Source organism: Chionomys nivalis, chromosome 11, assembly GCF_950005125.1.
Source record: "Chionomys nivalis chromosome 11, mChiNiv1.1, whole genome shotgun sequence".
NCBI lineage: Eukaryota > Metazoa > Chordata > Mammalia > Rodentia > Cricetidae > Chionomys > Chionomys nivalis.
In genome coordinates, this window is record NC_080096.1 from 31,905,478 (window position 1) to 31,930,572 (window position 25,095).

The following is a 25,095-nucleotide window of genomic DNA, read 5'->3' on the forward strand; positions in this document are numbered from 1 at the left end:
TAATTTTTTTGAAGCATCAGTCTGGCTGCCCTGTAGCACATGGTTATATAGGGTAAGGGGTGAAGGTGAAGCACACACCTGTTAGATTTAACGGGAGATTTTCTAGGAAGCCACAAACCACAGGCTTACAACAAGTCATGGATTTAATTAGTGATGAATTTCCAGCATCCCGTGCACCATTTTTTAAAAACCTAAAAAAAGAACAAGGTGCCGCAGATTCAAAGATGGGAGGACATTGGTGTCTGATGATACTTCCCAGGTGATCTATAGACTCAACATTCTTCTATCTGAATCTTGGTTACTCTCTTCATAGAAATAAAAAGACGTGTCCTAGAATTTATATGGAATTGCAACAAATCCAGGATAGTCGAAAAAAAAGAAAAATCAAAATTGGAAGGTTCACAATTTCAGATTCAAAACTTACCGTAAAGCAACAAAAACCAAGCCAGTGTGGTACAAATACAAGGTCAGGCAGGGTACAAAGCTCAGAGAGCCCAAGGGGGCTTGCAGCACAAGCCTGAGACCTGAGTTCAATACTCAGCACCCACATAAAAGTCCAGGTATAGCAGTATACGCCACAACCTCACTGCTGGAGAGGCAGAGACAGGATGGTCCCTGGGGCCTGATGACCAGCCAGGCTAGTCTTGTGGGTGAGTGCTAGGGCCAGTTAGAGAATCTGTCTCCAAAAATGAAGGTATAAAGGACCAGTTAGATGGCTCCATGGGTAAAGGCACTTGCCACCAAAGCCTGGCCACTTGAGATCAATTCCTGGGTCTCACACGGCGAAGAGAAAGGATTCCTAAAAGTCATCCTCTGACCTCTGGACCTGCACCGTGCACATGTGCATGCCTGTGTCTGCAAATAAACATAGATAATCGGCTGTAATTACGAAAAGAATTAGAGAGTGACGGCAATGAGATCAGTGAAAGCAGGTGTGAAGCCAAGTGTGCAGAGGACACGAGGCTATGTGATCCGAAGGAGCCAGAAGAAGCACTGGTGGAGGAGGGTGGGCAGGGAATGGCCACGAGAGTAGGAGCAGAGGGAGGAGTCTAGGACTGGATCCACACCTACCACTAAAGGAATGAAAACAGATAATGGTTACGTGTTTCCGTGTCAGGCACCATGCCGAGCACTCTGCGCACATTAAGTCTTCCGGTCTTCAACATGCTCGTCCGGGGGTATTTCCATCACCCTTACTGTGTAGAAGAAAAGGGTCTGAGAGGGTAAGCAACTTGACTTAAAACCTGATGGCAAGTGGCAAGGCTGCCATCCTGAAGTAGAGGCCCTGGCTCTGGGGGATCTCTCAGCTTCTTCTCTGGCGTAGCGGGAGAGAGTTGCTCTGGGCCCGGTACAAATTCACCACTAAGCCTGCAGCACATCTTAGGGTGTTAAGAAGGCACCTTTCTCCCATAGGAGAGTTCTACATTCCCCTATGGACTCTAAGGACCACAGCCCCCACTGAAAAAGACTAGCACAGTACACAGCCATAAATTCTGTCTCAACTGCCCCACCCACTCTCACTTCGTGTCCCTCTACTTCATTCCTGGCCCTGATCTCACAGGATGTGGCCTGGGCAGGAGTTGGGACAAGAGATGGAGCCAGTCGTGCTACCTTGATTCCAGAGAAGCAATGGAAAAAGCCAGAAAAAAAAGCCTTATCAGACAGACCAAGACCCCTGGGAAAGGCGAGGCTGATGGGCACCTGGTCGAAGGGTCTCACCACAGTCCTGGCTGTAAAATACGGAAGTCAAACCAATTTGCTCTGAGTCATTCACTCCCTCTAGCCCTCAAGGAAGGGGACAATTTCCTGCAAGGCCTTCTGTGCAGTGCAGGCTCCTTCCGCAGGCCTGTGTATCTCTTATCTCACCCAGGCCTTCTTCCATTGGCAACCCGAAGCTGCTGTAGTGGGCCAGTCTCCCCTTTGGATTCGGGCCTTCGATTCAGGGGTGACAGAGCAGCCGCCTAAGTAGGGCAGCTCAGGAGCCAGAATGTCTCGCAGAAGACAGGAGACAGCACAGACGTCCAGCACCCCTCCAGCCGTCTCCCTTGGAGATGCTCCTGGGTACTTCTCCACGTGCTAGCATCACAGCCCTTCTGAGGGGGTTTTAGACTCAGCCTCCAACTTCAAGAAGCCTCCGTGCCCAGTACATGATTCTAGATAAAAAAGGAGAGCACAGGAAAGTGCTACAAGGTGATCTTTGGCCAAGGAATCTGTGTAAGATTTTTTTTTTTTAATGGCCTTTTGGAACTGAAAAGATGGCTCAGCAGTTAGGAGCACTTGCTGTACTTCCAGAGGACCAGAATTCTGTTCTCAGCATCCCCGCCAGGCAGCTCGCAATTCCAGTTTGAAGGGATTCCATGCCTCTGGCCTGCTTGGGCGCCTGCATTCACATGCACACATCTATGTGCAGACACACATGTCTACACATAATTAAAAATAACATTTGTTTTAAAAAAAAATAGCCATTAGGCCGGGCAGTGGTGGTACACGCCTTTAATCCCAGCACTTGGGAGGCAAAGGCCGGGGGATCTCTGTGAGTCTGAGCCTAGCCTGGTCTACAAGAGCTAGTTCCAGGACAGGCACAAAAGCTACACAGAGAAACCCTGTCTCCAAAAACCAAAAAAAAAAAAAAAAAAAGCCATCAGAGACAAACAGATCTCAATTCAAGTCTCAGTTGTCCCCTTTCACAATGACTCTGGGCGACTCCTTTACTCCTTCTGAACCCGGCTTCTCTTCTGGAAAGAGGAGGACAGGGTGTCACAATAGAGCCGTGGGGCGATACGTACATTGCCATAGTGCTGTCAGGGAGAAGTGTTTGTTTCTGCAAACTAGAGGATAAGAGAGGGAGTGACCAGGAAGAGCACACTCCACCGTTCTAACCCCGGGAGAGTCCCTTCTTGGGGATGTCCTCTAGCTATGGTGGTGAGATAGTCCGGTTACTCACATATCAAAACACCCCAGCAGGCAAGGAACACCAAATCGTGGGACAAATGACTGAAACCAGAAGCGACAGGCAGAGAGCACACGCCTCCCTCCCCCACGGAGGCACAGTTCTACCAGGACAGAAAAGGGAAAGATGTGTTCTCAAGGTTTTCAGGGCTAGCAGCTCTTTTGGGTCATTTTAAAAATTATATCCAGGGCTGGAGAGATGGCTCAGAGGTTAAGAGCACTGACTGCTCTTCCAAAGGTCCTGAGTTCAATTCCCAGCAACCACATGGCGGCTCACAACCATCTGTAAGGAGGTCTGGTGCCCTCTTCGGGCCTGCAGGCATACACACAGAATATTGTATACATAATAAATAAATAAATATTTAAAAAAAAAAATTATATCCAGGGCTGTCGCGATGGCTCAGTGGCTAAGAGCACTTGCTACTCTTATAGAGGACCCAAGTTTGGTTTCCAGCACCTATATCAGGTGGCTTCCAACTGCCTATAGCTCTAGTTTCATGGCATCTGACAGGCTCATCTGGACTTCATGAGCACACATACTCACACACATATTCATAAATAAAAATTATTTTAAATTTATATCTCATTATATAGACAGGCAATGTACCTCAAACATGCAATGTAATCCGGACCGGCCTCCGAACTCAAGATTTTCCACTTGGATCTCCCCAGCACCTGGGATGATCTATGTGAGGTACCACTCTCTGGCCCTCTGCTTTTACCAGAGCCCTCCCTGGGTTCACATCCTCACCATTCTCAACCTGAACTCATGCTCTCCCTAAAGTTTCCATGGCTGCCATCCTCTCAGCTCCACAGATGCTGTGATGCCTTTTTTATTATTCCCAAGCTGCTGAGGATGCAAGATTTTGGGCAAGGGATACCCTCACTGGACATGCTGTAGGGAAGCTAACAGTCACAGAATAGAGAATGAGCTTAATCTGAGAAGTGGGCACCATTGTTTAAAGGGTGGGGCTTCGACGAATGTCTCATTGCTGCCCGTCCTCCTCAGCCTGGCTCTCCCTCTCTTCTGTCCCCCAGTTTGGTATATTTATTTCTTTTATGGCCTCCTATCAAAACTATGGCCTCCTCATTTTAGAACGAGACCCACCACATGGTTCCTGGCCGCACAGGAAAGGCAATCGTGAAAAGGGTATGAACTTGAATCTCTCTTTTCAAAAGATTTTCTTTTTTATTCATTTGTACATGCCAGAAGAGAATACCAGATTCCTTGGAACACCCCCACAGTTTTTACCTACCACGTGGGTGGTGGAATCCAAACCCTGGTCCTCTGCAAGAGCAACAAGTGCTCTTAACTGCTGAGCTAACCACACACACACACACACACACACACACACCCTTTAAAAAAAACATTTATTTGTGGGTGCCCAATTTTGTGAGTCATAGTGGGCATGTGAAAGTCAGAGAGCAATTTGTGGGAGTCTGTTCTCTTTTTTCCTAAGCACAATTAATAAAAACTCAGAGAGAGAAATTAGGTTCAACCTAAAGGTCAGAACAGCAAAAGAGCTGGCCACTGGCTCTTACCTCAATCTCAGTCTGAAATGGCGATCCTGTCTCCAGAAATCTCCGAATGGGACTGAGACTAAGATCTGTCTCCTCCCATCCTAAAATCCTTTTTAGGGCTGGGATTAAAGGTGTGCACCACTGGGATTAAAGGCATGCACCACCTGGTTTCTATGGCAACTAGTTGCTACTGGGATTAAAGGTGTGTGTTATACTGCCTGGTCTGTAAGGCTGGCCAGTGGGGCTGTTTTACTCTCTGGTCTTCAGGTAAGCTTTATTTATTAAAATACAAATGAAATGCCACCACATCTTCCACCACTTGAGCCCTAGGGATCTAATTCAGGCCTTCAAGTTTGTGACAAGTGCCTTCAATCGAGCCATCTTGCTTTCCCTCTTTTTTAGTTAGTCTGTCCCCTCATTACAAGCTGTTGGAAGATAAGAAAGGACTCCCAAGAGGCTGAACTTAAGAACGGGTCTGAAAACACAAAGAAAGTCCCTAGGAGCTGTTAAGTTGGGGAGGTTCTGTGCCTGGGGAAGCCGTGACAATGGGGGGAGTCCTCAGTTTGGAATGGATTCAGGGACTAGAAAATAGCACATTAGGAGGGAGAGATCCCAACTATGGGAGATGCGAAGGCTAGAAGCCCCGGGTTCCTACATGGAAAGACAAGCCTAAAGATCACGGGAGCTCTGAAAAGATTTTTTTAAATTGATTTTTATTGAGCTCTACATTCTTTTCTGTTCCCCTCTCTACTTCTCCCCTCCCCTTCAACCCTCTCCCAAGGTCCCCATGCTTTTTTTTTTTTTTTTTTTTGGTTTTTCGAGACAGGGTTTCTCTGTAGCTTTGGAGCCTGTCCTGGAACTCCCTTTGTAGACCAGGCTGGCCTCGAACTCACAGAGATCCGCCTGCCTCTGCCTCCCAAGTGCTGGGATTAAAGGCGTGCGCCACCACCGCCCGGCTTCCATGCTTCTAATTTGCTCAGGAGATCTTGTTTTTTTCTACTTCCCATGTAGTTTTGATCCTCATTGTTGTCTAGATTCTCTGGGATTGTGATTTATAGGCTGGTTTTCTTTGCTTTATGTTTAAAAACCACTTATGAGTGAGTACATATGCCTTTCTGGGTCTGGGTTATCTCACTCAAAATGATGTTTTCTAGTTCCATCAAATTTTCTAGTTCCTGCAAATTTCAAAATGTCGTTACTTTTTTCTGCTGTGTAGTACTCCACTGTGTAAATGTACCACATTTTCCTTATCCATTCTTCTGTCGAAGGGTATTTAGGTTGTTTCCAGGTTCTGGCTATGACAAACAATGCTGCTATGAACATAGCTGAGCACATGTCCTTGTGGCACGGTTAAGCATCCTTTGGATATATACCCAAAAGTGATATTACTGGGTCTTGAGGAAAGTTGTTTTCTAATTTTATGAGAAATTGCTACACTGATATCCACAGGGGTTGTACCAGCTTGCACTCCCCCGAAAAGATTTTAAGCAAGGAAAGAATATAAGGATATTTGAGCCTCAGAAAAGACACAAGATACTATTTGTAGATTATCAGAATGGCAAACTTAAAATGATGTTGCCTGGGCTAGGGAGATGGCTTGGTGGATAAAACCCTTGCTAAGGACCAGAGTGTCATTTCTTATATGCTGTCACCTATTTTTTTACTGAGACATGGTCTGTTGTTGTCCTGGAACTTGACAAGTAAGTCAGGCTAGTAGCCCAGGGATCTATTATCAATACATCTTTGGTACTGGGTTTACAAGCGTGCACATATACCATCTCACTCGACTTTTTCTGAATCTCTCTATGCAGTCCTGGATATCCTGGAACTTGTTCTTCAGACCAGGCTAGCCTTGAACTCACAGAGATTTTGCTGCCTCTGCCTTCCAAGTGCTGGGATTAAAGGCATGAACCACCACACCTGGCTCACCCACCTCTTCTCACAGGGAGTCTAAGGATCAAACTCAGGCGATCAGGCTGGCATGGCAAGCTCTTTACTGCCCGAACTACCTCCCCAGCCCAAATACCAGCTAATGTAAGCCAAGCCTGCTGCTTTGTCCTGGACCTTGGAGTCTTCAGGACTTTTTAACCAAAGGAAGCAGAACTACATGACTTCCTGTGTCCTAGGCATGTGCCAGCTCCTGCTTGATTTTCTACAGGAATGAAGTGTAGGCCCATATTTCTATATGATGTGGCATCCAGGCTCTAAAGCCATAGGCCCCACCTGAGGATGGTTACTCAGCCTACCAGACAGGACCTCGCAACCTAACAAAAGGTCAGGATGTTGTTGCTCCTTCTTTATAATTTGGAGGATGCCTGATAGAGATGCTAATTCAAACCTATGTGACAACTAGCATACACAGCAGACAGGTGGTTGTGGATGTGACTGAAAGCCAGTCACCTGGTTACTTAGGAGACAGAATGCTAATGTATTTCCCCTCAGTTAAGTTTTGGTATAAAGAAAAATTCTTCAGGATGTGAACTCAGGACTTCATGAGGGACCTCTGAGAATCTCCATCCCGATAAAGCCATGAGAGTTGTGTCTTTATTTCTGCACCGCCACACCGGTTCAGGGAGAGATAGTTTATGTTGGGGTCTGGTCAAGAGAAATAATTGTGGATCTGGGCTAGCACTGGACCCTGACAATGAAGGACTGGGGACAGTAGCTCTTTCTAGTTGCACAAATGCAGAGGAAAAAGGACAATGACATCGACAGGTAGTTGAACATCCTCCTATACAGGAACCAGAGGCCCCCATCTCAACTCTCTGACAGATATAGAGTCCCCAGTGGACTCTATGCTTAGTGTACCACCTCCCTTAGAAGTCACAGAACTTGGTAGGGACTTGGATGCAGGAGTAGAGCGAAAAGGAAGATGTAAGAATCACTAATGTGGGATGCCCTTCTGTATATGTATTGCTTTTATTGGTTGATGAATAAAGCTGTTTCAGCCAATGGCTTAGCAGAGTACAGCCAAGCAGGAAATCTGAATGGAGATATATAGAGAGAAAAAGTAGGCAGAGTCAAGGAGATGCCATATAGCTGCTGAAGGAGAAAGATGTTCGCCCAGAACCTTTACTGGAAGGCCACAGCCTCGTGGTGATACACAGACTAATAGAAATGGGTTAATTCAAAATGAGATAGCCAGGAATATGCCTAAGCTATTGGCCACATAGTATTATAATTAATATAGTTTCTGTGTGATTATTCGTGTCTGGGTGGCCAGGAACGAAGGAGCAGTCTCCGCCTACAAATCACTCTTGGGTTTCAGGCTCAGACACCCAGTTAGCCCATGGGAGGTGCAAGAATAAGAAGAGAGGCTCACAGGGCAGATTAGAGTAACATTTCTGCTTGGGACCTGACGGGTTTGAAGTTCCAAGAAAGAACCAACAGAGATAGATGTTCAATAGCAGCTAAGATTGATGAGGTCTTAGGAGTTACTGGTTTGTAGAAAGGGTTGAAGCAGTGTGATCACTCAGACAACACAAAGAGCCAAGCAAGGATACATGGGAACAGCAAGATTTAAGAGAAAAAGAAGGTTCAGGAGAACACGAAGAGAATGCTACAGGATGGGAAACCAAGAGAAGCCGACATTGTAGACCAGAAGGAGGAATACCACGTGCTGCAAACAGCTTGAGATGGACTGGGGTTAAGGCAAGAGCCACAATCAGGCTGTGACAGCCGGTGGGGAAGAAGAAGGAAGCGAAGGGAGGTGAAGTTCAAGTCTGCACGTGCCCATTCAGCCGGGACCTGGTGTGCCATCAGGAGGCATTTGCGCTGTATTCCAAATGCTATTGGGAACTTGTCCGGAGATTTTAATGAGGAGCGAAGACACAGGATAGGCATGTGAAACATACCAATCTGGGGCCAGTGAGATGGTTCTGCCGGCAAGAATGACTGGGGTACTTAATGACCTGACTTCAAATGCCAGATCCCGTGCTAGAAGGAGAGAACCAACTCTCAAAAGTTGTTCTCTGACCTGACATACATGCTATGACACATACATTTTATACTCACTAGCTAATAATAAATAAAACAACATAAAAATTCCTTTCTTTTAATTGCCCAAGGGTGATTCTCACGACACCATCTGCCTGTCATGCTGACGTCTAGAGAAGGTTGAAGAGCAAAGCCAAGGACGTCAGTGCTGTGAGCCAAACATAGGATAAGGGGGTTGGAAGGGTTAAAAGTGTGCAGACTCAGATCACAGCACTTACTAATTAATTGGGTGTAGGAAAGAATCAAGTACTAATGTTTAAGGTTTAAACACTGAGTAGGTGGAGATGCCATTTACAAAGATGGCGAGATAGGGAAACACAAGGCACAGGGTTAGGGATAAGAACCAGAATTCAGACCTGGCTTGCTCCTTCCTTCTTTCCTTCCTTCCTTCCTTCCTTCCTTCCTTCCTTCCTTCCTTCCTTCCTTCCTTCCTTCCTTCTTCCCTCCCTCCCTCTCTCCCTCCCTGTCTCCTACTCTCTCTCCTTTCCTTATGAGACAAGGTCTCTCCATGTAGCCCTGTCTGGCCTGAAACTTACTTGTAGAACAGGCTGGTCTTGAACTCACAGAGATCCATCTACCTCTATCTCCCAAGTTCTGGGATTAAAGATGCACTCTTCTACACCAGACTTTGCCCCCTCCTGCCCCCGTAAAGGTTCTTCCACTATGCTGCCAAGGCTAGTCTCAAACTCATGGGCTCAAGTCATCCTCCCTCTTCAGTCTCCCAAGTAGCTGAGATTATTGGCAAGCAACTAGTCGGAGTCTGGCCATTTGTTTCCGTGTTTCGCTTTTAAAGATAGGGTCTCCCCGTGCAGTCAAGACTGATCTGAAATTCCTTATGCAGTCTACACTGGCCTCAAACTCACAATCCTCCTGCTTCCACCTTCTGTGCACTGGGCTTATAAGCATGCAGCACAGCTTGGGCATATTAAATATTATAGACACACAAGCAGAAAAGAAGCCAAATAAGCAGTTGGTTATCCAAATCTGGAGCCTAGGAGTGAAATCATAGCTGACTTTGAAGTCATAAGCATCCACCTCCTACCAAAAGTCTGGGACAGAAATTATGTGTGTCCCCTCTTACATGACTTGATTGAGCTTGGGTAGCTCTATATTTGGGAAGAGGATGGGGGGTGGCATTTAAAGAGTGACTTCTGACCTTTGTAACCTGGGAGCTAGTAGGACTAAGCCAGACTAACTGAATTGTTACAGCTGACAAGGAAATGGTGCCAGAAAAAAAAGAGAGAGAGAGAGAGAAGACTGTAGAGGAAGCCTAAAAGATTTCCTTCTTCCCATACCCAGCTCCGAAAATTCTGTTTGATAAAATTAATGCACAGGGAAGAAGAAAGGAAGGTGACACTGAGAACACTTAGTCTGCAGAGCCACCCCTGGGAGCCCAGATGAAGTCGAAGGGACAAATGTGGGTGTTAGCATGGTCACTTGCTGCTCCCCTCCAATTCATCTCTCCCCTAAGCAGGAGCTTTCACACCAGTACAGGGACCACCATTGGTCCAGCATAGCCAAAAGGCCTGGCTCCCATGAAGAGAGCATATACCCTCCCCCGCTATGGCCTGAAGCAGGCACAGCCCAAGAGCTGAGACCCAAGTCTTCCTCATTCTGAGCAAACCAGACAGAAATACTGAAGGCCCTACTTTCCAAACTTTACTGTGTACTGAACCATCTGGGGATTTTGGTAAATGCAATGTTTGTGTGAGTCGAGGAAAGGGTCTGGGATTCTGCATTCCTGACACATTGCCAGGGCTTCTGTCACTGCTGTCTATAGAGCACACACTAAGTTTGCCAAGAAGACCACCTTTGATGGACAGGCCATTCCTATCCAGGAGCATGTGTTTGTTTATACACAGGGCCCCAGAATCTGTTAAGATGGAAATAGCCACCACCGGCCCGTCTCTGAGGGAGACAGGCACCTCATGGCAGATCATCTAGGAGCATGGCATGACTATTGAGCACTCGGGTCCTGAAGTGTAATCTTCTGCACCTTCCATCTTCCTGGATATGTGACCCTGAGTAACCTTTTAACCTTGCTGTACCCCATCTTTCTCATCTTCCTGTTGGAAATAAGGCTACTGTGTGGATGCTGAGTCACCCCGTGTAGCATGGTGAACACTGTCCTGATGACCATATGCTCTTCCACAGTAGTGCACGTACCCACATGGTGCCTCCTTTTGAGTCACAGGCAAATACATACCACCATGTCCCTACCAAGAAAAGACTCATGTCTTCTCTTTTGAATTCCTCTTTCCCTCCTGCCCACTCCCCCTCCCCTGGCCCCTGGCCCCAGTGTGGTCTGGAAGGGCCCCAGAGGGGCAGAGACAGGGACAGGACGTGGGGCTGTATCTGACAGGAACCTGAGGGGCTGGCCCGGGAGGGGATTGGGGCCCAGCTTCCTGAAGGGAGGATGGGCTAAGGCAGGCACACAGTGCGGGAGAAGATGCCCTCTTGGGCCCTCTTCATGGTCACCTCCTGCCTCCTCTTGGTCCCTCCAAACCAGGCACAAGTCACCAACCAAGGTGAGGTGTATAGAGGGTGGAGATTATCTATGCTCAGGCAAAGGGAGCCCTGGGAAGGGATGAAGAGCCCTGGGAGGGGATACAGGGTAAGAGACTCCCACTGGTCCCCTACTCTTACCCACAAACATGACTGGAAGAATCTAGAGCCCGACTCACCAACTGTTTCTCAGATGTCTTCTTGCTGGCTTTGGGCACAGAGCCCCTGAACTGCTTCTCCCAAACATTTGAGGACCTCACTTGCTTCTGGGATGAGGAAGAGACAGCACCCAGTGGGACGTACCAGCTGCTGTATGCCTACCAAGGGTAGGTTCTGGACTGAGCCCCAATCCCCATTTATCTGTCCCTATGTTTCGCTGAGTCACACTCTTAGCTTCCTTGTCTTTGGCCCTATCAGAGGATTACTCCTAGTGCATGCCCAAGACATCACCACTCTATAAATGAGCCAGCTCAAGTCCCTATGGAATTCCTACCGCAAGCAGAGAGAAGAAAATGGCAAAATGGAGACAGAAATTGGGCACGGGTTCAACCTGGGTTGTCGGGGATGAGCATGGTGACTGTGTAGGAAGAACCTCTCCTGTGCCAACAGAGAGAAGCCCCGTGCATGCCCCCTGCATTCCCAGAGGGTGCCCACCTTTGGAACCCGATACGTGTGCCGGTTTCCAGCCCAGGATGAAGTACGCCTCTTCTTTCCGCTGAACCTCTGGCTGAATAATGTGGTCCTCAACCAAACTTTGGCCCAGCGGGTGCTCTCTGTGGATAGTGTAGGTAAGGGTATCTCTATCACACTGTCCCTCCATTCGCTGCCTGAGAAAGCACCCAGAATCAGGCTCACCTGTAGTCTTTCAGGACAATGTGGGCACCTTCTTTGTCAGATTCCCAGAGGCAACTCAGAACCACCGCCCTTATTAATCCTTCCAGCCTTGGCACCCAGAACTAGATTTCTCCCATAAATCATTTCACATCAAGGATATCTTGCTCCTCTTATTAACAGATACATATATTCGCCTGTTCAACAGTCAGATCACCGATGTGTGCCAGGCAACAAGGAGACAGGGATGGAAAGAGGTCCTTGCTTTAAGAGGCACAAATCTAGCAAACCATTACACCATAGTGAGCTCATTATTCTCAAGAGGCTAGAAGAGGACAAGCAGCCCCCTCTTTCCCCCTCCACGGGAATGAGAACCCGTGTCTCTTTTAGTTCAGAGTTGCTCTGTTCGGTCTTGCACAGCCCTCTCTAAAGTCCATGGGTTGAACCACAGACTGGCACTCAGCGATTTGATGCACCTTGTCTTGCCCTCAGGCCTGCCAGCTCCCCCCAGTATCATCAAGGCCAGGGGTGGGAGCCAACCAGGGGAACTTCAGATCCACTGGAAGGCCTCTGCTCCTGAAATCAGTGATTTCCTGAGGCATGAACTCCGCTATGGCCCCGCGGACCCCAGCAACTCCACTGGCCCCTCGGTCATGCAGCTGCTCTCCACAGAAACCTGCTGTCCCACTTTGTGGATGCTGAACCCAGTTCCTGCTCATGACCGACCTCCGTGTGTTCGGCCTACACTGCCCCAACAGTACGGACCCATGAGGACCTCCCCAACTGGAGAAGTATTCTAGCTTTCCACTCCTCTTCCTATTTCCTACCCCAACATGTCCCCTGAAAAAGAAGGGTCATCCTTAGGGGACCCTGGATAGGATTGGCCTTTGAGGGGCCAGTGTAGACTCTGACTAGCCTTCAGGAGCCCTGTCTAGGGGTCTCCCACTTTGGATCATTCACGCTAACATAATGGAAGCCTTTCAGCCCTCCAAACCGAGACTTTGTAAAAATCCCTAAACACCACCCAAAATTTGCCAGCACAGCCCCTGCTCTGTGTGGTATCTATCCAGCAAGGAGCCGAGGTTTGCACAATGGTTCAAATACAAGGTATGTGAGCCTTCTTAGGTGAGCAGCAAGCCTGGGATTTTTTCCCCCCAGGCTCCATCTCTGACAGTGAAGGGTGGAAGCTGCCTCATCTCAGGGCTCCAGCCTGGCAAATCCTACTGGCTCCAGCTTCGCAGCCAACCAGATGGGGTCTCCCTTCGTGGCTCCTGGGGTCCCTGGTCCCTTCCTGTGACTGTGGACCTTCCAGGAGATGCAGGTGGGTCAGTAAAGGAATGAGGAGATGGGGAAGGGATTAAGACAGACCTCCAGGGAGACTTAGGCTGGGAATCATAGTCATTCCTGATGACCTCACACCTGGCATTGCACAGGGCAGGCCCTGTGCTCAGGCAGAGAAGAAGGGAGAAGGCTCTGCTGTGTGTGTGGAGACAGTTTAGGGACGCTCCTGAGTAAAAAGCCTTGGCCCTCTTCTTTGACCACAGTGGCAATTGGACTTCAGTGTTTTACCTTGGATCTAAAGAAGGTTATCTGCCAGTGGCAGCATCAGGACCACACTAGCTCCCAAGGCTTCTTCCACCACAGCAGGACACGGTGCTGCCCCACGGCCAGGTAAGACTGCAACTGTTGGGTGAGCCTGAACCTGTGGAAAGTCAACGTGGCTGTGGGTCCCCTCCAGGCCCTGCTCTGTTCTCTCATATTCCAATGAGTGCTTTCATTGTCTTTCTTCATTTCTGCTGGGAATGGCTTGCTTTTGTCAGACTAAATCATCTCATCTGGACTCTTGAGACAGCCTAGCAGGCATGTCCAACATAAGACCCAAAGGCCACATGTGACCAAGGACAGCTATGACCTTGACCCAACTCAAAAACTTACTTAAGACACGAAGTTTTTGTGTAACCCAATTATGTGGCATTTAAGTTAGAATTTTTTATATAATCAGGTCATTTCACAATATCAAAAGGTCGGACACCCTTGGCAATTCTATTTACCTTCAGTTTGCTCCCCGTGATGCTAACCTCCCACATTGCAGAGCTTTGTGAAACTTACTGGTCACAACCTTCTGCTACTTAAGTATGTACTGCAATATCCTGTGATCTGTGATCTAGTAAATCTATCCAAAACCCAACCTGGCCTTCAAGGACATCTACCAAATGCCTCCCTGATTCTTCATCCTTTCTGAAGTCAATCTACTAACATGTTGTTGGTTTTGCATGCTAAGTGTGCCCAAAGTTGTGTCGCTGCCATTGCCCAATTACAATCCATCAGGTTGGGGAGACAGAGTATTTGGTAAAGGGCTTGCCTGACATGCATAAGACCCTGGGTTCAATCCCCAGTCCTAGGGGTGGGGGAGGGGGGTTATCGTCTCCCACTTGTTCGCTGGAAAGAGTTCTTCACACAGGAACTGGAGAGATCCAGAAGTTCAGAAATAAACAGAACACCCCCTGCTTTAAAACCCTTGATAAGTTCCCACTGATCTTAATGAAGTCTGTCTGCTGTAGTGCTGTACCTGTGACTTCAGCTTCATCTTACGCTACACTCCGCTGATCTCTCTCTTCCAGCACAGGCTCCTTTCCTGCTCTGCTGACCTCTGATGAGCTGCTTATCTGGCCCTCTCTCCTCTTTACTGTTCCTCCAGATCTCCGGAAACCACCCCTTCTTTATTAGGTCCAATAGCAGAATTACACATTTTTAAAAACTTACTTACTTTGCCGCAGGGGTCAAGGGCACATGTGTGCCAGCATGAACGTGGAGGTCAGAAGACAATGTAAGGGTGTCGGGTCTATTCCTCCACCACGTGGGTTCTAGGGATGGAACTTGGGTTGTCAGGCTTGGCAGCAAGTGCCCTTACCAATGGAGCCATCTTGCTAGCATGTTTATACATGCTTGTTGTACTATGTAACTTTCCTTGTTTTGTTGTTTCTGTTTTTGTGAGACAGGGTTTCTCTGTGCAATGTCCTGAAACTCGCTTTGTAGATCAGGCGGGTCTTGAACTCACAGAGGTTCACCTACCTTGTCTCCCAAGGGTTGGACCTAAAGGTGTGCACCACCACCCAGTCTCTCCTTTTTAAACACTAATCTCAGATGCAATTTAACATTTATCCTTAATGTGATTATTTAATTAAAAACCTTAGTATGGGGCTGGAGAGATGGCTCAGTGGTTAAGAGCACCGCCTGCTTGTCTAAAGGTCAGAGCACCGCCTGCTTATCTAAAGGTCAGGAGTTCGGTTCCCAACAACCACATGGTGGCTCAACCATTTGTAATGAGATCTGGTGCCCTCTTCTGGCCTGCAGGCATGCATGTAGGCAGAATACCATATACACAATAAATAAACAAATCTTCAAAAAAAAAAAACACCTTATTATGGTGGTACATACCTATAACCTCAGGACTAGGGAAGTAGAGGCAGGAGGAACTGAGGTCAACCTTTGAATTTAAGGACAGCCTTAAACACTGACATTGACTATGTGTGACTCATGATGACAAAATCAGCATCCATCTTTCCTCACCAATACATTCTCACCTACCACAGTGGGCAATGAGCAAGGAGGGGATGGCTGGATAAAGCCCTTGCCATTCAACCAGATCCTTGGGGCCCATGCAAAGCTAGGCCCAGTCGAACACATCTGGGATCCCAGTGATACCACAGCAAAACAGAGAGACAGAAGGATCCTTGGACATTCAAGGGCTAGCCTGCTGTTCATAGCAGAGAAAAAGCCAAGAGATCTGTCTCAAACAAGGCGGACCTTGAAGACCAACACCCGAGGATGTTCTCCAACTCCACATGTGCACTCACACTCATAAGAATGTGCACACATATGTGTACACACATACATTAGAACACATATGCAAGAAAAAACCCTCAACAAATGAATGAGAGTCACTCTGAAGAGTTTTGCTGTAGGCTGGGCAGTAGTGGCGCATGCCTTTAATCCCAGAACTCGGGAGGCAGAGGCAGGTGGATCTCTGTGAGTTCGAGGCCAGCCTGGTCTACATAGAGCTAGTTGCAGGACAGGCTCCAAAGCTACAGAGAAACCCTGTCTCAAAAAAAAAAAAAAAAAAAAAAAAAAAAAAAAAAGAGCTTTGCTGTATTCTCCAGATTTTTTATTGCATTTATATAGGTTTGTAAACAGTATTTAAGCTGGGCAGTGGTTGCAAACGACTTTTAATCCTAGCTCTCAGGAGGCAGAGGCAGGAGAATCTCTGTGAGTCTGAGATCAGCCTGGTCTATAGAGCCAGTTTCAGGGCAGCCAAGGCTATAATAGAGAAACCCTGTTCTTTATAACAAATCAAATAAAAAACAATGTTTAATTTTTAAATATAAATTATATCACACTATATATTCACGTTCATGGAATTTTTATTTATTTATTATCTATACTATTAATTGATTTTGATACAGGATCTCACTATGTAGCTCAAGCTGGTCTGGAACTTGCTATGCAGCATGGGCTGACTTTGAACTTACCTGCTTCTGCCTCCTGAGTGCTGGGATTAACTCTGCCCAGCTCTGTTCTCATTTTTGTTTCTATGATGCTAAGGACAGGATCACAGGCTAAGCAAATGCTGTACCACCAAGCTATTCCCCCCACAACCCTAAATGGTTCATTAGCTTACTTTTTTGCTTAAATGTTTTTTGGAACTCAGTCCAAAAGAAGTAGCTCGGCTAGGCGGTGGTGGAGAATGACTTTAATCCCAGTACTCGGGAGGCAGAGGCAGGGGGATCTCTGTGAGTTTCAGGCCAGCCTGGTCTACAGAGCTAGTCACAGAACAGACTCCAAAGCCACAGTGAAACCCTCGCTTAAAAAACAAACAAACAAAAAAGTAGCTATTAGCCAGGCGGTGGTGGTGCACGCCTTTAATCCCAGCACTCGGGAGGCAGAGGCAGGCGGATCTCTGTGAGTTCGAGGCCAGCCTGGTCTAGTTCCAGCTAGTTCCAGGACAGGAACGAAAAGCTACGGAGAAACCCTGTCTCGAAAAAATCAAAAAAAAAAAAAAAAAAAAAAAAGTATCTATTCTTTTAAATGGTCTCACAGATGTTCAAAGGGTGCAGCTCTAATCCATGGGTGAATTTAAGGTGACAAAACCAAATCAAGTCAGGCATAGAAACGCACGCCTTTAACCCCAGCACTGGGGAGGCAGAGGCAGGCGAATCTCTGTGAGTTCTAGGCCATCCTGGTCTACAAAGCAAGTTCCAGGACAGCCAGGGCAAAACAGAGACTCTGTCTCGAAAAACAAAACAAATAAAATCGATCAGTTTTTTTCTTTTTACCCAAATTTTCTCTTGCTCTGTTCTACCACAAGCTCAATTTCCACACCTCAATCACCCTGGACTTTTGTCCTTCCTCTGCCCCCAGGTCTAATCAGAAATAGCAGTGTTAAACAGAAATAGCCGTGTTAAACAGAAATAGCCGTGTTAAACAGAAGTTCTTTGCGTCCTTTCTGTCATTCCGTCTCCACCGTCTTCTCGCCTTCGCTACTTTGCACAGAAAAATCCCAACAATGTCCTACTGGAGTTCTCTGCTCCTCTCTCCTCCCAAGTCCTCTCCACAAACAGCAATTAGAGGAGTCTTCTGAGGTACAACGTGTACGACCCTTCCCTGGTTACGATATTTGAGAGTTTTCCTATGAGATTAAGGTCAGGCTCCTGCTCTAATCCCCATACTTAGGAAGCTGAGGCAGGAGGCTCACCTCTAGCTCCAGGCATGCCAGAACTAGGTAGTGTGAGACCCTCTTACCACCCTCCCCCCAAAAGTTCATGCTCCTTAAAGAGGCTGTCCATGACGGGGTCTACAGTCCCGTTTACCATTTCCTAGTAGGCTCTCAGTCCTAAAACCATCCCTCATTCTAAACCATTTAGAATCTCCTACACAATTACCCCACCCCGATCACAAGTCGGGATGCAGAGGTGGATAGATCTCTGTGAGTTTGAGCCAGCCTGGTCTATGGAACAAGTTCCAAGACAGCCAAGGCTGTTACACAGTGATACCCTGCCTCAGGGAAAAGAAAAGAAAAATCACCCCACAGCACAATACTCCCTTTATGTCTGCAAAGCATGTGCCTGGAATAGCCAGTTGTCCCCCTCCCTAACCCATTCATAGTCTGAGCCTCAGTGTAAACACTGTCTCAGCCAGGAAGCAATCCTTGACCCTCCCTCCCAGTTAGATGCTCTGCTGTGATCTCTCCTGTCAACCTGTGCTCCACACAGAAGAACATGGCTGTTCGTGTTTGTGACTTGCCCTTTGACATGGAGGCACCTTTAAGATTATCTTTATAGTGTTCAGGCCTGGCACAATGTTTGGCACATGAGTATCAAGTATTTGTTGATTAAGTGGGTGGATGTGTGAATGCAAGAATGACCATTAGGGATGATAAGATCACCAAGGGATTAGAATCAAGAGGAGGCATTTGAGACCAGCCTTGCTATGAGTGAGACCCTGCCTCCAAAAGCACACACCTTTAATCCCAGTAAACAGAGGCGAGTGCATCTCACAATTCAAGGCCAGCATGGCCTACTTAGCAAGTTCCAAGTCAATCAGGACTACATATAATGAGACCCAGTGTTTTGTTTTTATTTTTTGTTTGTTTGTTTGTTTTTGAACCAGTCTTTTAAGAAAAAGAAAGAGGGAGAAAAAAAGCAGCCACATGCCCACCCATTAGAATTTACTTTAACCCACGCAAGCAATAATGGTGGCTTCACTTTACGTGGCAACAGCAAAGGTCAAACTGTGATATGTTCTGGGTGTTATTAGCAAGTAATCAGTTTTGGAAAACAAATTCTGGAAGCAATGTCAGAAGGCTGCTGAATAAGAGCAAATTTAAAAATTATAAATATGTTTGCTTCTAAAATGATCGTCTCTTTCATCTTGGAAACAGCCTGCAAGGTAGGTATCAAAACAGTTCCTCAAAGGAAGGGAGCTAGAGCAGAGAGAAATCACACCATTGGCCAAGGACTGAACTAGCAGGCTGAGTGCTGACTCTATGTTCATGTCTTATTATTCTTGTTATCATTGATGCTGTTATTAAGCTAGTACACAGTCGCGGGTTTAATCATATAACCACATTATTTTCACACAGCATGCCTGCCCTTTCCTCAAGGAAAGAGGCTAGACCTCATGGCACAAAGGCAGAGAGAGCCCTGGAAGCCTAAGGCACAGAGGGAGGACTTCAGTCGTGATCCATGCAGGACACAGTGCCCGTGTGTTGGGGAGGATGGAGAGGTGTCTGGGGCAAGCCTGACTCGGTGACTCTGTCGGATTGATTCTCAGAGATCCCACCTGGGAGAAATGTGAAGCAGAAGAAGAGGAAGCAGAGCCAGGAGCACAGCCCGCGCTATTCTCCCGCTGCCACTTCAAGCCACAAAACGACAGTGTTATTCACATCCTTGTAGAGGTGACCACAGCCCAAGGTGACATTCACAGCTACCTGGGCTCACCTTTCTGGATCCACCAGGCTGGTAAGTATCCCCACATTATTCCCACCTTCAGCAAGTCTAACTGGAAGGCTGAAACTTGAACTCTATAGAATACGTTCTTTCATCTTTGCTCATATCTTTATATCTATTATTATTTAACATTTCTGACCCATGGCCCTGGTGGCATGAGGCATAATACACAAAAGGGCTTAGCACAGTCCCTGTTGAAACCCCTGCAGTGCTCCTCCCCACCCCGAGCCTGCACTGGAGAGAGGTTTCCAGCGGGAGGCTGGAATTGGAGTGGCAGCACCAGACATCCTGGGCAGCTCAAGAGACCTGCTACCAGCTCCGCTACGCGGGAGAAGGCCACAAGGACTGGAAGGTACCATAAAGCAACGCATGCCTGTGGACCACCACACATGGCATTCCCCATGCCAACACTGTCTCTGTATCAGTCTCTGGACTTGTCCATCTATGTTGAACTGATTCAGCCGCTGTCTAACTCCCCGTGAGCATGTGGCACTGTGGGCTACTCCATTTGAACCATTCTCTCCCCACGCTGGAGGTGGATCCCAGTGGCATAGCACTCACCTAGCATGCAAGAGGCCCCGGTTCCATCCCAGAACCATTAATAAAAAGTTCTTTCCCTTTGTCTGTGAGATGGTGGCCTTCCTCATCCTCTCTCTATCTCTCTGATTGAGTTTTATCTCTTCTTCCCCTGACTCCCCCTTGTCTACTCTTTCATGAGACGAGTTGTTCTTACTAGTACCGCATCCAAAACGCTCTCTCCTAGATAAATGTCTGCTCTGCCTAGGTGAGTGGTTCAAACCCTATGGTTTCAATGGCTATGCGTCAACTAAACATTAACAACATCACATTCTAGACCCCACACAGAAAGGGACTTAAGTACCACGAGCAAATTACCTAGACTTTTGAAGTCTCCTCATTAGTGAAATGAGGGGAAAGCTACCTGTCTTGGAGTTGAATAGAAATTAACTATAAGGACTAGAGAGATATCTCAGCTATTAGCCGTATTTGTTTCTGCAGGGAACCCAGTGTCAGTTCCCAGCACCCACATAACTCCATAACCCCAGTTTCTCCTCATGGAATCGGAGGGCACCAGACACACACCTGATGTACATATGTATATGCAGACAAACACTCATACAATTAAAATAAATCTAATTTTAATATATAAATTCCTGGCATATAGAAAAGTACTCAATACACAAACATTGTTTTTATTCTCAGTTAGCATTTATATATATATAGATAGATAGATGTATGTGTACATCTATTTATATATACACACATGCATATGTGTATATTACACACACACACATATATATATATATATATCTTCCTACCAGACAACTCTAGTAAACAACTTCATCTCCAATAGATCAGATGCACTGTATTGAAGCTAAATTCATTTTCCTCCCCAGTTGTATTTTTACTAGATATAGCTCATAAACAATAATGTATACAAACCTTAAATATAGCATAAATTTTTCATGTGTATCCCATACATGTAGCCAATTTGTCAGTTACCAGATCTACATATAACATACACAAAACTCCATTAGATCCTTTTGCCTCCTACAGTGGCCCTGCATAGTAACCAAAGCTGGCCACTATCTTGGCAATACTCATCTGACCGTAACTAAGCTTTCTATAAAGTAGACCCATATGCAGTTTTTATTTTCAAGATTACTGCTCTCACCTCTTTGACCGTGGAGCCACCTCTTACCCAAGACCGGAGCCTAGAATCATCCTTGATTCCTCCCTCCACTTCCCCTCTCCTACTTAGCAACAAGTAATTTGAATAATGTATTAAACACGCTTCACTCCTGGTTTTCCCTTTGACCATCGGTGTTCTTGGCATACTAAACTAGGCAGTATTGTTTCATCGTGCTCCCATGGTGCCTTGCACTAATTAATTGCGATTATCTGCCCACTTACTTCTTCAGATAAAGCTGTATTTCACTTACTTACCTTTGTCTCTAGCGCCTAGTTCAATGTTTGGCATTTCCTAAGCAACTCAAATGTTTGCTAAGTGTATCCTTGCTTGTGCAAAATAGTGTTTGCAGCTAGCGCAAATCTGGCGTCCTCTGCGCTATCGCACTTGTGGCACTGTCTGTGTGGCTCTGAGGGTCCGAGCATGTCTCTAATCCAAGGCATGACCAGTGTAGGTGGTGAGCGCCCGTAGCCGGGTCCCCACATCTTGTGGCTGGATGCACAGCTTTGTGAGTGCCGGGGTGTGTTCCCAGGCGTGAACTCAGGCAGGGCTTTTGATCCTGCACGCCTCGTGCGGAACTTGTGACACGGTCTGTATGGCTCTGAGGGTCCGCTCCACGCTTGTCCTCTCAGGTGCTGGAGCCGTCCCTCGGAGCTCGGGGAGGGACCCTGGAACTGCGTCCCCGAACTCGCTACAGCTTACAGCTGCGCGCCAGGCTCAACGGCCCCACCTACCAAGGCCCCTGGAGCGCCTGGTCTCCCCCAGCTAGGGTGGACACTGGCTCCGAGACCGGTGAGGATGGGCGGGGCCGAAGCTGGCCAACGCCGCGTAGAGGGCGTGATTCGGGACGATGGGCGGGCCTCGGAGCTCCCTGTGTCTCACTGTCTCGGGGTGGTGTTGGGCGCTTGGGAAGCTGAGGGTGGAGCCAGGGCTGGAGCCCGCAAGCCCCTAGGCAGGACCAAGGGTCGACCGAGGTCACACGCTTTTTGTCCCCTAGCTTGGATCTCCTTGGTGACTGCTCTGCTCCTGGTGCTGTGCCTCAGTGTCCTCCTGGGCCTGGGGCTGCTGAAGTGGCAGTTTCCTGCGCACTACAGGTACCGCCCTGCCAAGAGGGTGATGGGGGTGTGGTCTCTGCAAGGCCAGTGGCCTCTGAACAAGAATTCTAGAGTCACTTGATGACACTGCTCTCAGACCACAGAATATCCACACCCACCCTTTCAGCTGCTTCCACACTCCTCTGGGAGTGGCACCTTCTCTTTACACTCTAGCCTGGCCACTCTGTGGACACTTTCAACAGTCCCACCACCTAGATGCTCAGTTGACCAGGGCTACTGTCCAACCTTGGCCCAAATCAGCCTTCTTGCCAGCGTCTTCCCAACCCCATCTCACCCAGTTGGCCTTGAGGCCTGGTCAGTCCACCTCAGGAAATGGATCCAACAATGCTTTCTTTCTCTGGCCCAGCACACTGCCTGGCTCATTGAAATAGTGCCTCTTCTCTCCTCATAAGCTTCTCTAAATACACATTAGCCTACGGTGACCTGCCTAACTCCTTCAGTAGCTACCCAGGATAGAACCCAAGAAAGCTCTACAAAATCTTTTACCCTGTATAATCAGCCTTGCCAAAATCCTGACTTACCCCCAGTTAGGCTGTTTTACTGCTCAACGCCTTTGCACACAATGTCCCTGCTGCCTGGAATATCCTCTTAGGCTGACTACCCAGTCATCTTTAAATAACTTTCTTCACTAACTCTTAACCCCTCCTGGCCTTCCCTCCCTGGCTGGTCCTTTGTGCTCCCGTAGTGTTTCCCTGCTTTCGTCTATGTATTTGGTGCGAGGAGTGTTGAACCCAGGGCTCACGCACGCTAAGCCCGGCTTTGCCACTGCCCTACGCACACAGCCCAGCATCTGTTCCTTTACACATCTTTCCCATCATACCTTTCTTGGTCATTTTTAAATCCTCAGCATAGTGCCTGCCAAGTAGAAGGCCCTTAAATAAATGTCATAATGAATGACTCATTTATGTGAGGGCTGGGGAGAAACTGTAAACCTAAAGATAAAATCCGCACCACCTCAGTCATTCAATTGGTTCGAGAATCTGCTGATTCTTGAACACCTAGCTCAGGAGTCAAAGTGTAGAGTGTGTGTTTTGGTTATAGGCTAGGCCAGGCGCCCTTCTCTGGAACTCAGAAGAGCTTTGCTTTTTTTTTTTTTTTTTTGGCAGGTTCTTACTTGTATCCCAGGCTGGCCTGGAACTCACTGTATGGTCCAGTGTGACCTCAAGCTCCTGGCAATGGCAATCCCTTCTACTTTGCCCCCCACCCTGCCCCACCCCGAGTCCTAGGATTACAGGCATGAGCCATCATGCCTGACTTTCTTTGAACTTTTAATCTGCCTTTGTGTAAGAGCAAACTAGAATGGAGCCTCTATTCAAGGTAGCCATATCTGACAAGAAAAAAGCAATGTGGACAGAGAAGAGGAAGTGGTATTGCTAACAGGCACACAGGCTTTTTTTTTCCCCTGAGATCAGAAAGCTACTTTTCCCAGGAGATGGGGGTGAAGGTCATGGAATAAACCGGACACCTTTGGCTGAAACCCTTGAACATGAAAATCTGGGGCCATCGAGTTGGAAGTTTCCTCAGTACACCCTAATTGGTGCTCTTCCCCAGACAGCCTTCTGCCGTCACATCGCAAGAAGCTCCACTGTTTTTCCTCCTTCACGGTAGCAATTTCTCAGGCACCTACTGTGGGCTCAAGGCCAGGGATGGAGAAGTGGAAAGCAGGGGGTCTTCAAGCTCTCACAGAGCTTGTGTTCTGCTGGAAACATAAAAATACAGTGAATATGCAGTAAGTTAAGAAGAGCAGCAGATCCCGAGAGAGAGGGTGATGGGGAAGGAGTGGTACCGATTCGGCAGAGCTCAGGGACGGCCGACATGCTCTGGCTATGCCCCGTCTCTTCAGGTTTACTTCTCTGCCTCACTTTGGTGCCCTCTTCATCACTCCCAGCTCAACCCCGAGTCAGACTCCTCTCTCTTCCTTCTCTACAGAAGACTGAGGCATGCGGTGTGGCCCTCCCTTCCAGACCTACATCGGGTCCTAGGCCAGTACCTTAGAGACACTGCAGCCCTAAGTCCTGTGAGTACACCCCAGCCCTCCCTTCCTCCAGTCACTACCCCACCACCAATGACTCTTGTTCCCACAATGCAACTTGTTCACGGTCTTTGCTGACATGTACTATCCCTAGGAGTTACCCCTGAGCCTAAATATTATTTAATCCAACCCACCCCATGCCCACAATCTGCTCCAATTCAGGCTGGCCTCACACTCACAGAGATCTTTTTTTTTTTTTTTTTTTTTTTTTTTTTTAAGTTTTTTGAGACAGGGTTTCTCTGTAGCTTTGGAGCCTGTCCTGGAACTAGCTCTTGTAGACCAGGCTGGCCTCGAAACTCACAGAGATCCGCCTGCCTCTGCCTCCCAAGTGCTGGGTTTAAAGCCATGCGCCACCACCGCCCAGCTCACTCACAGAGATCTTCCTGCCTCTGCCTCCCAAGTGCTGGGATTCATCTATCTCCTTTGGCTCATCTCTCTCTCAGCCTAAGACCACGGTTCCCGACACCTGTGAAGAAGTGGAGCCCAGCCTCCTGGAAATCCTCCCTAAGTCCTCAGAGAGGACTCCTTTGCCCTTGTGCTCCTCCCAGCCCCAGATGGACTACCGAGGGCTGCAACCTTGCCTGAGGACCATACCCTTGTCTGTGTGTCCACCCGCGGCCGAGCCGGGATCCTGCTGCACTACCCACATTGCCAACCACTCCTACCTGCCACTCAGCTATTGGCAGCAACCCTGAAAGCAGTCCTCTTGCTACCACAGACCTAGGGCTCCCACATACTACCTTATCCATCCTTAACACCACCACCATCCACTCTGTTTACCCATCTCCTTGGGCTTTGTAACACTCATCTCTCCACACTACTGCTGACAAATTCAGAGCCCTTTTTCCATAGCCACGATAGGCTCATCTGCACTAGGCTCCTCTGACTTTTCTTCTCTTGAGACAGGGTTTTATTATATACCCTGATGGCCTA

At 47.7% G+C, this 25,095-nt stretch overlaps 1 protein-coding gene across 3 annotated transcripts; it reads left to right on the plus strand.

The window, feature by feature from the left end:
* The first annotated feature begins 10,915 nt into the window (after window positions 1-10,915).
* Window positions 10,916-24,857, plus strand: Mpl (MPL proto-oncogene, thrombopoietin receptor). 3 transcript variants are annotated; one of them, XM_057784993.1, is made up of 12 exons: window positions 10,916-10,994; window positions 11,165-11,297; window positions 11,581-11,759; window positions 12,295-12,593; window positions 12,961-13,123; window positions 13,347-13,473; window positions 19,132-19,319; window positions 19,517-19,659; window positions 21,648-21,807; window positions 22,013-22,109; window positions 24,060-24,147; window positions 24,606-24,857. In XM_057784993.1, exons 1-12 carry the CDS (start codon window positions 10,916-10,918, stop codon window positions 24,855-24,857), a joined length of 1,908 nt encoding a protein of 635 aa, XP_057640976.1. The 3 variants fall into 3 exon arrangements, with proteins under 3 accessions (XP_057640976.1, XP_057640978.1, XP_057640979.1); XM_057784995.1 differs by having other exon boundaries at window positions 12,475-12,593; XM_057784996.1 differs by lacking the exons at window positions 21,648-21,807; window positions 22,013-22,109; window positions 24,606-24,857 and having other exon boundaries at window positions 24,060-24,125.
* Window positions 24,858-25,095: the final 238 nt, after the last annotated feature.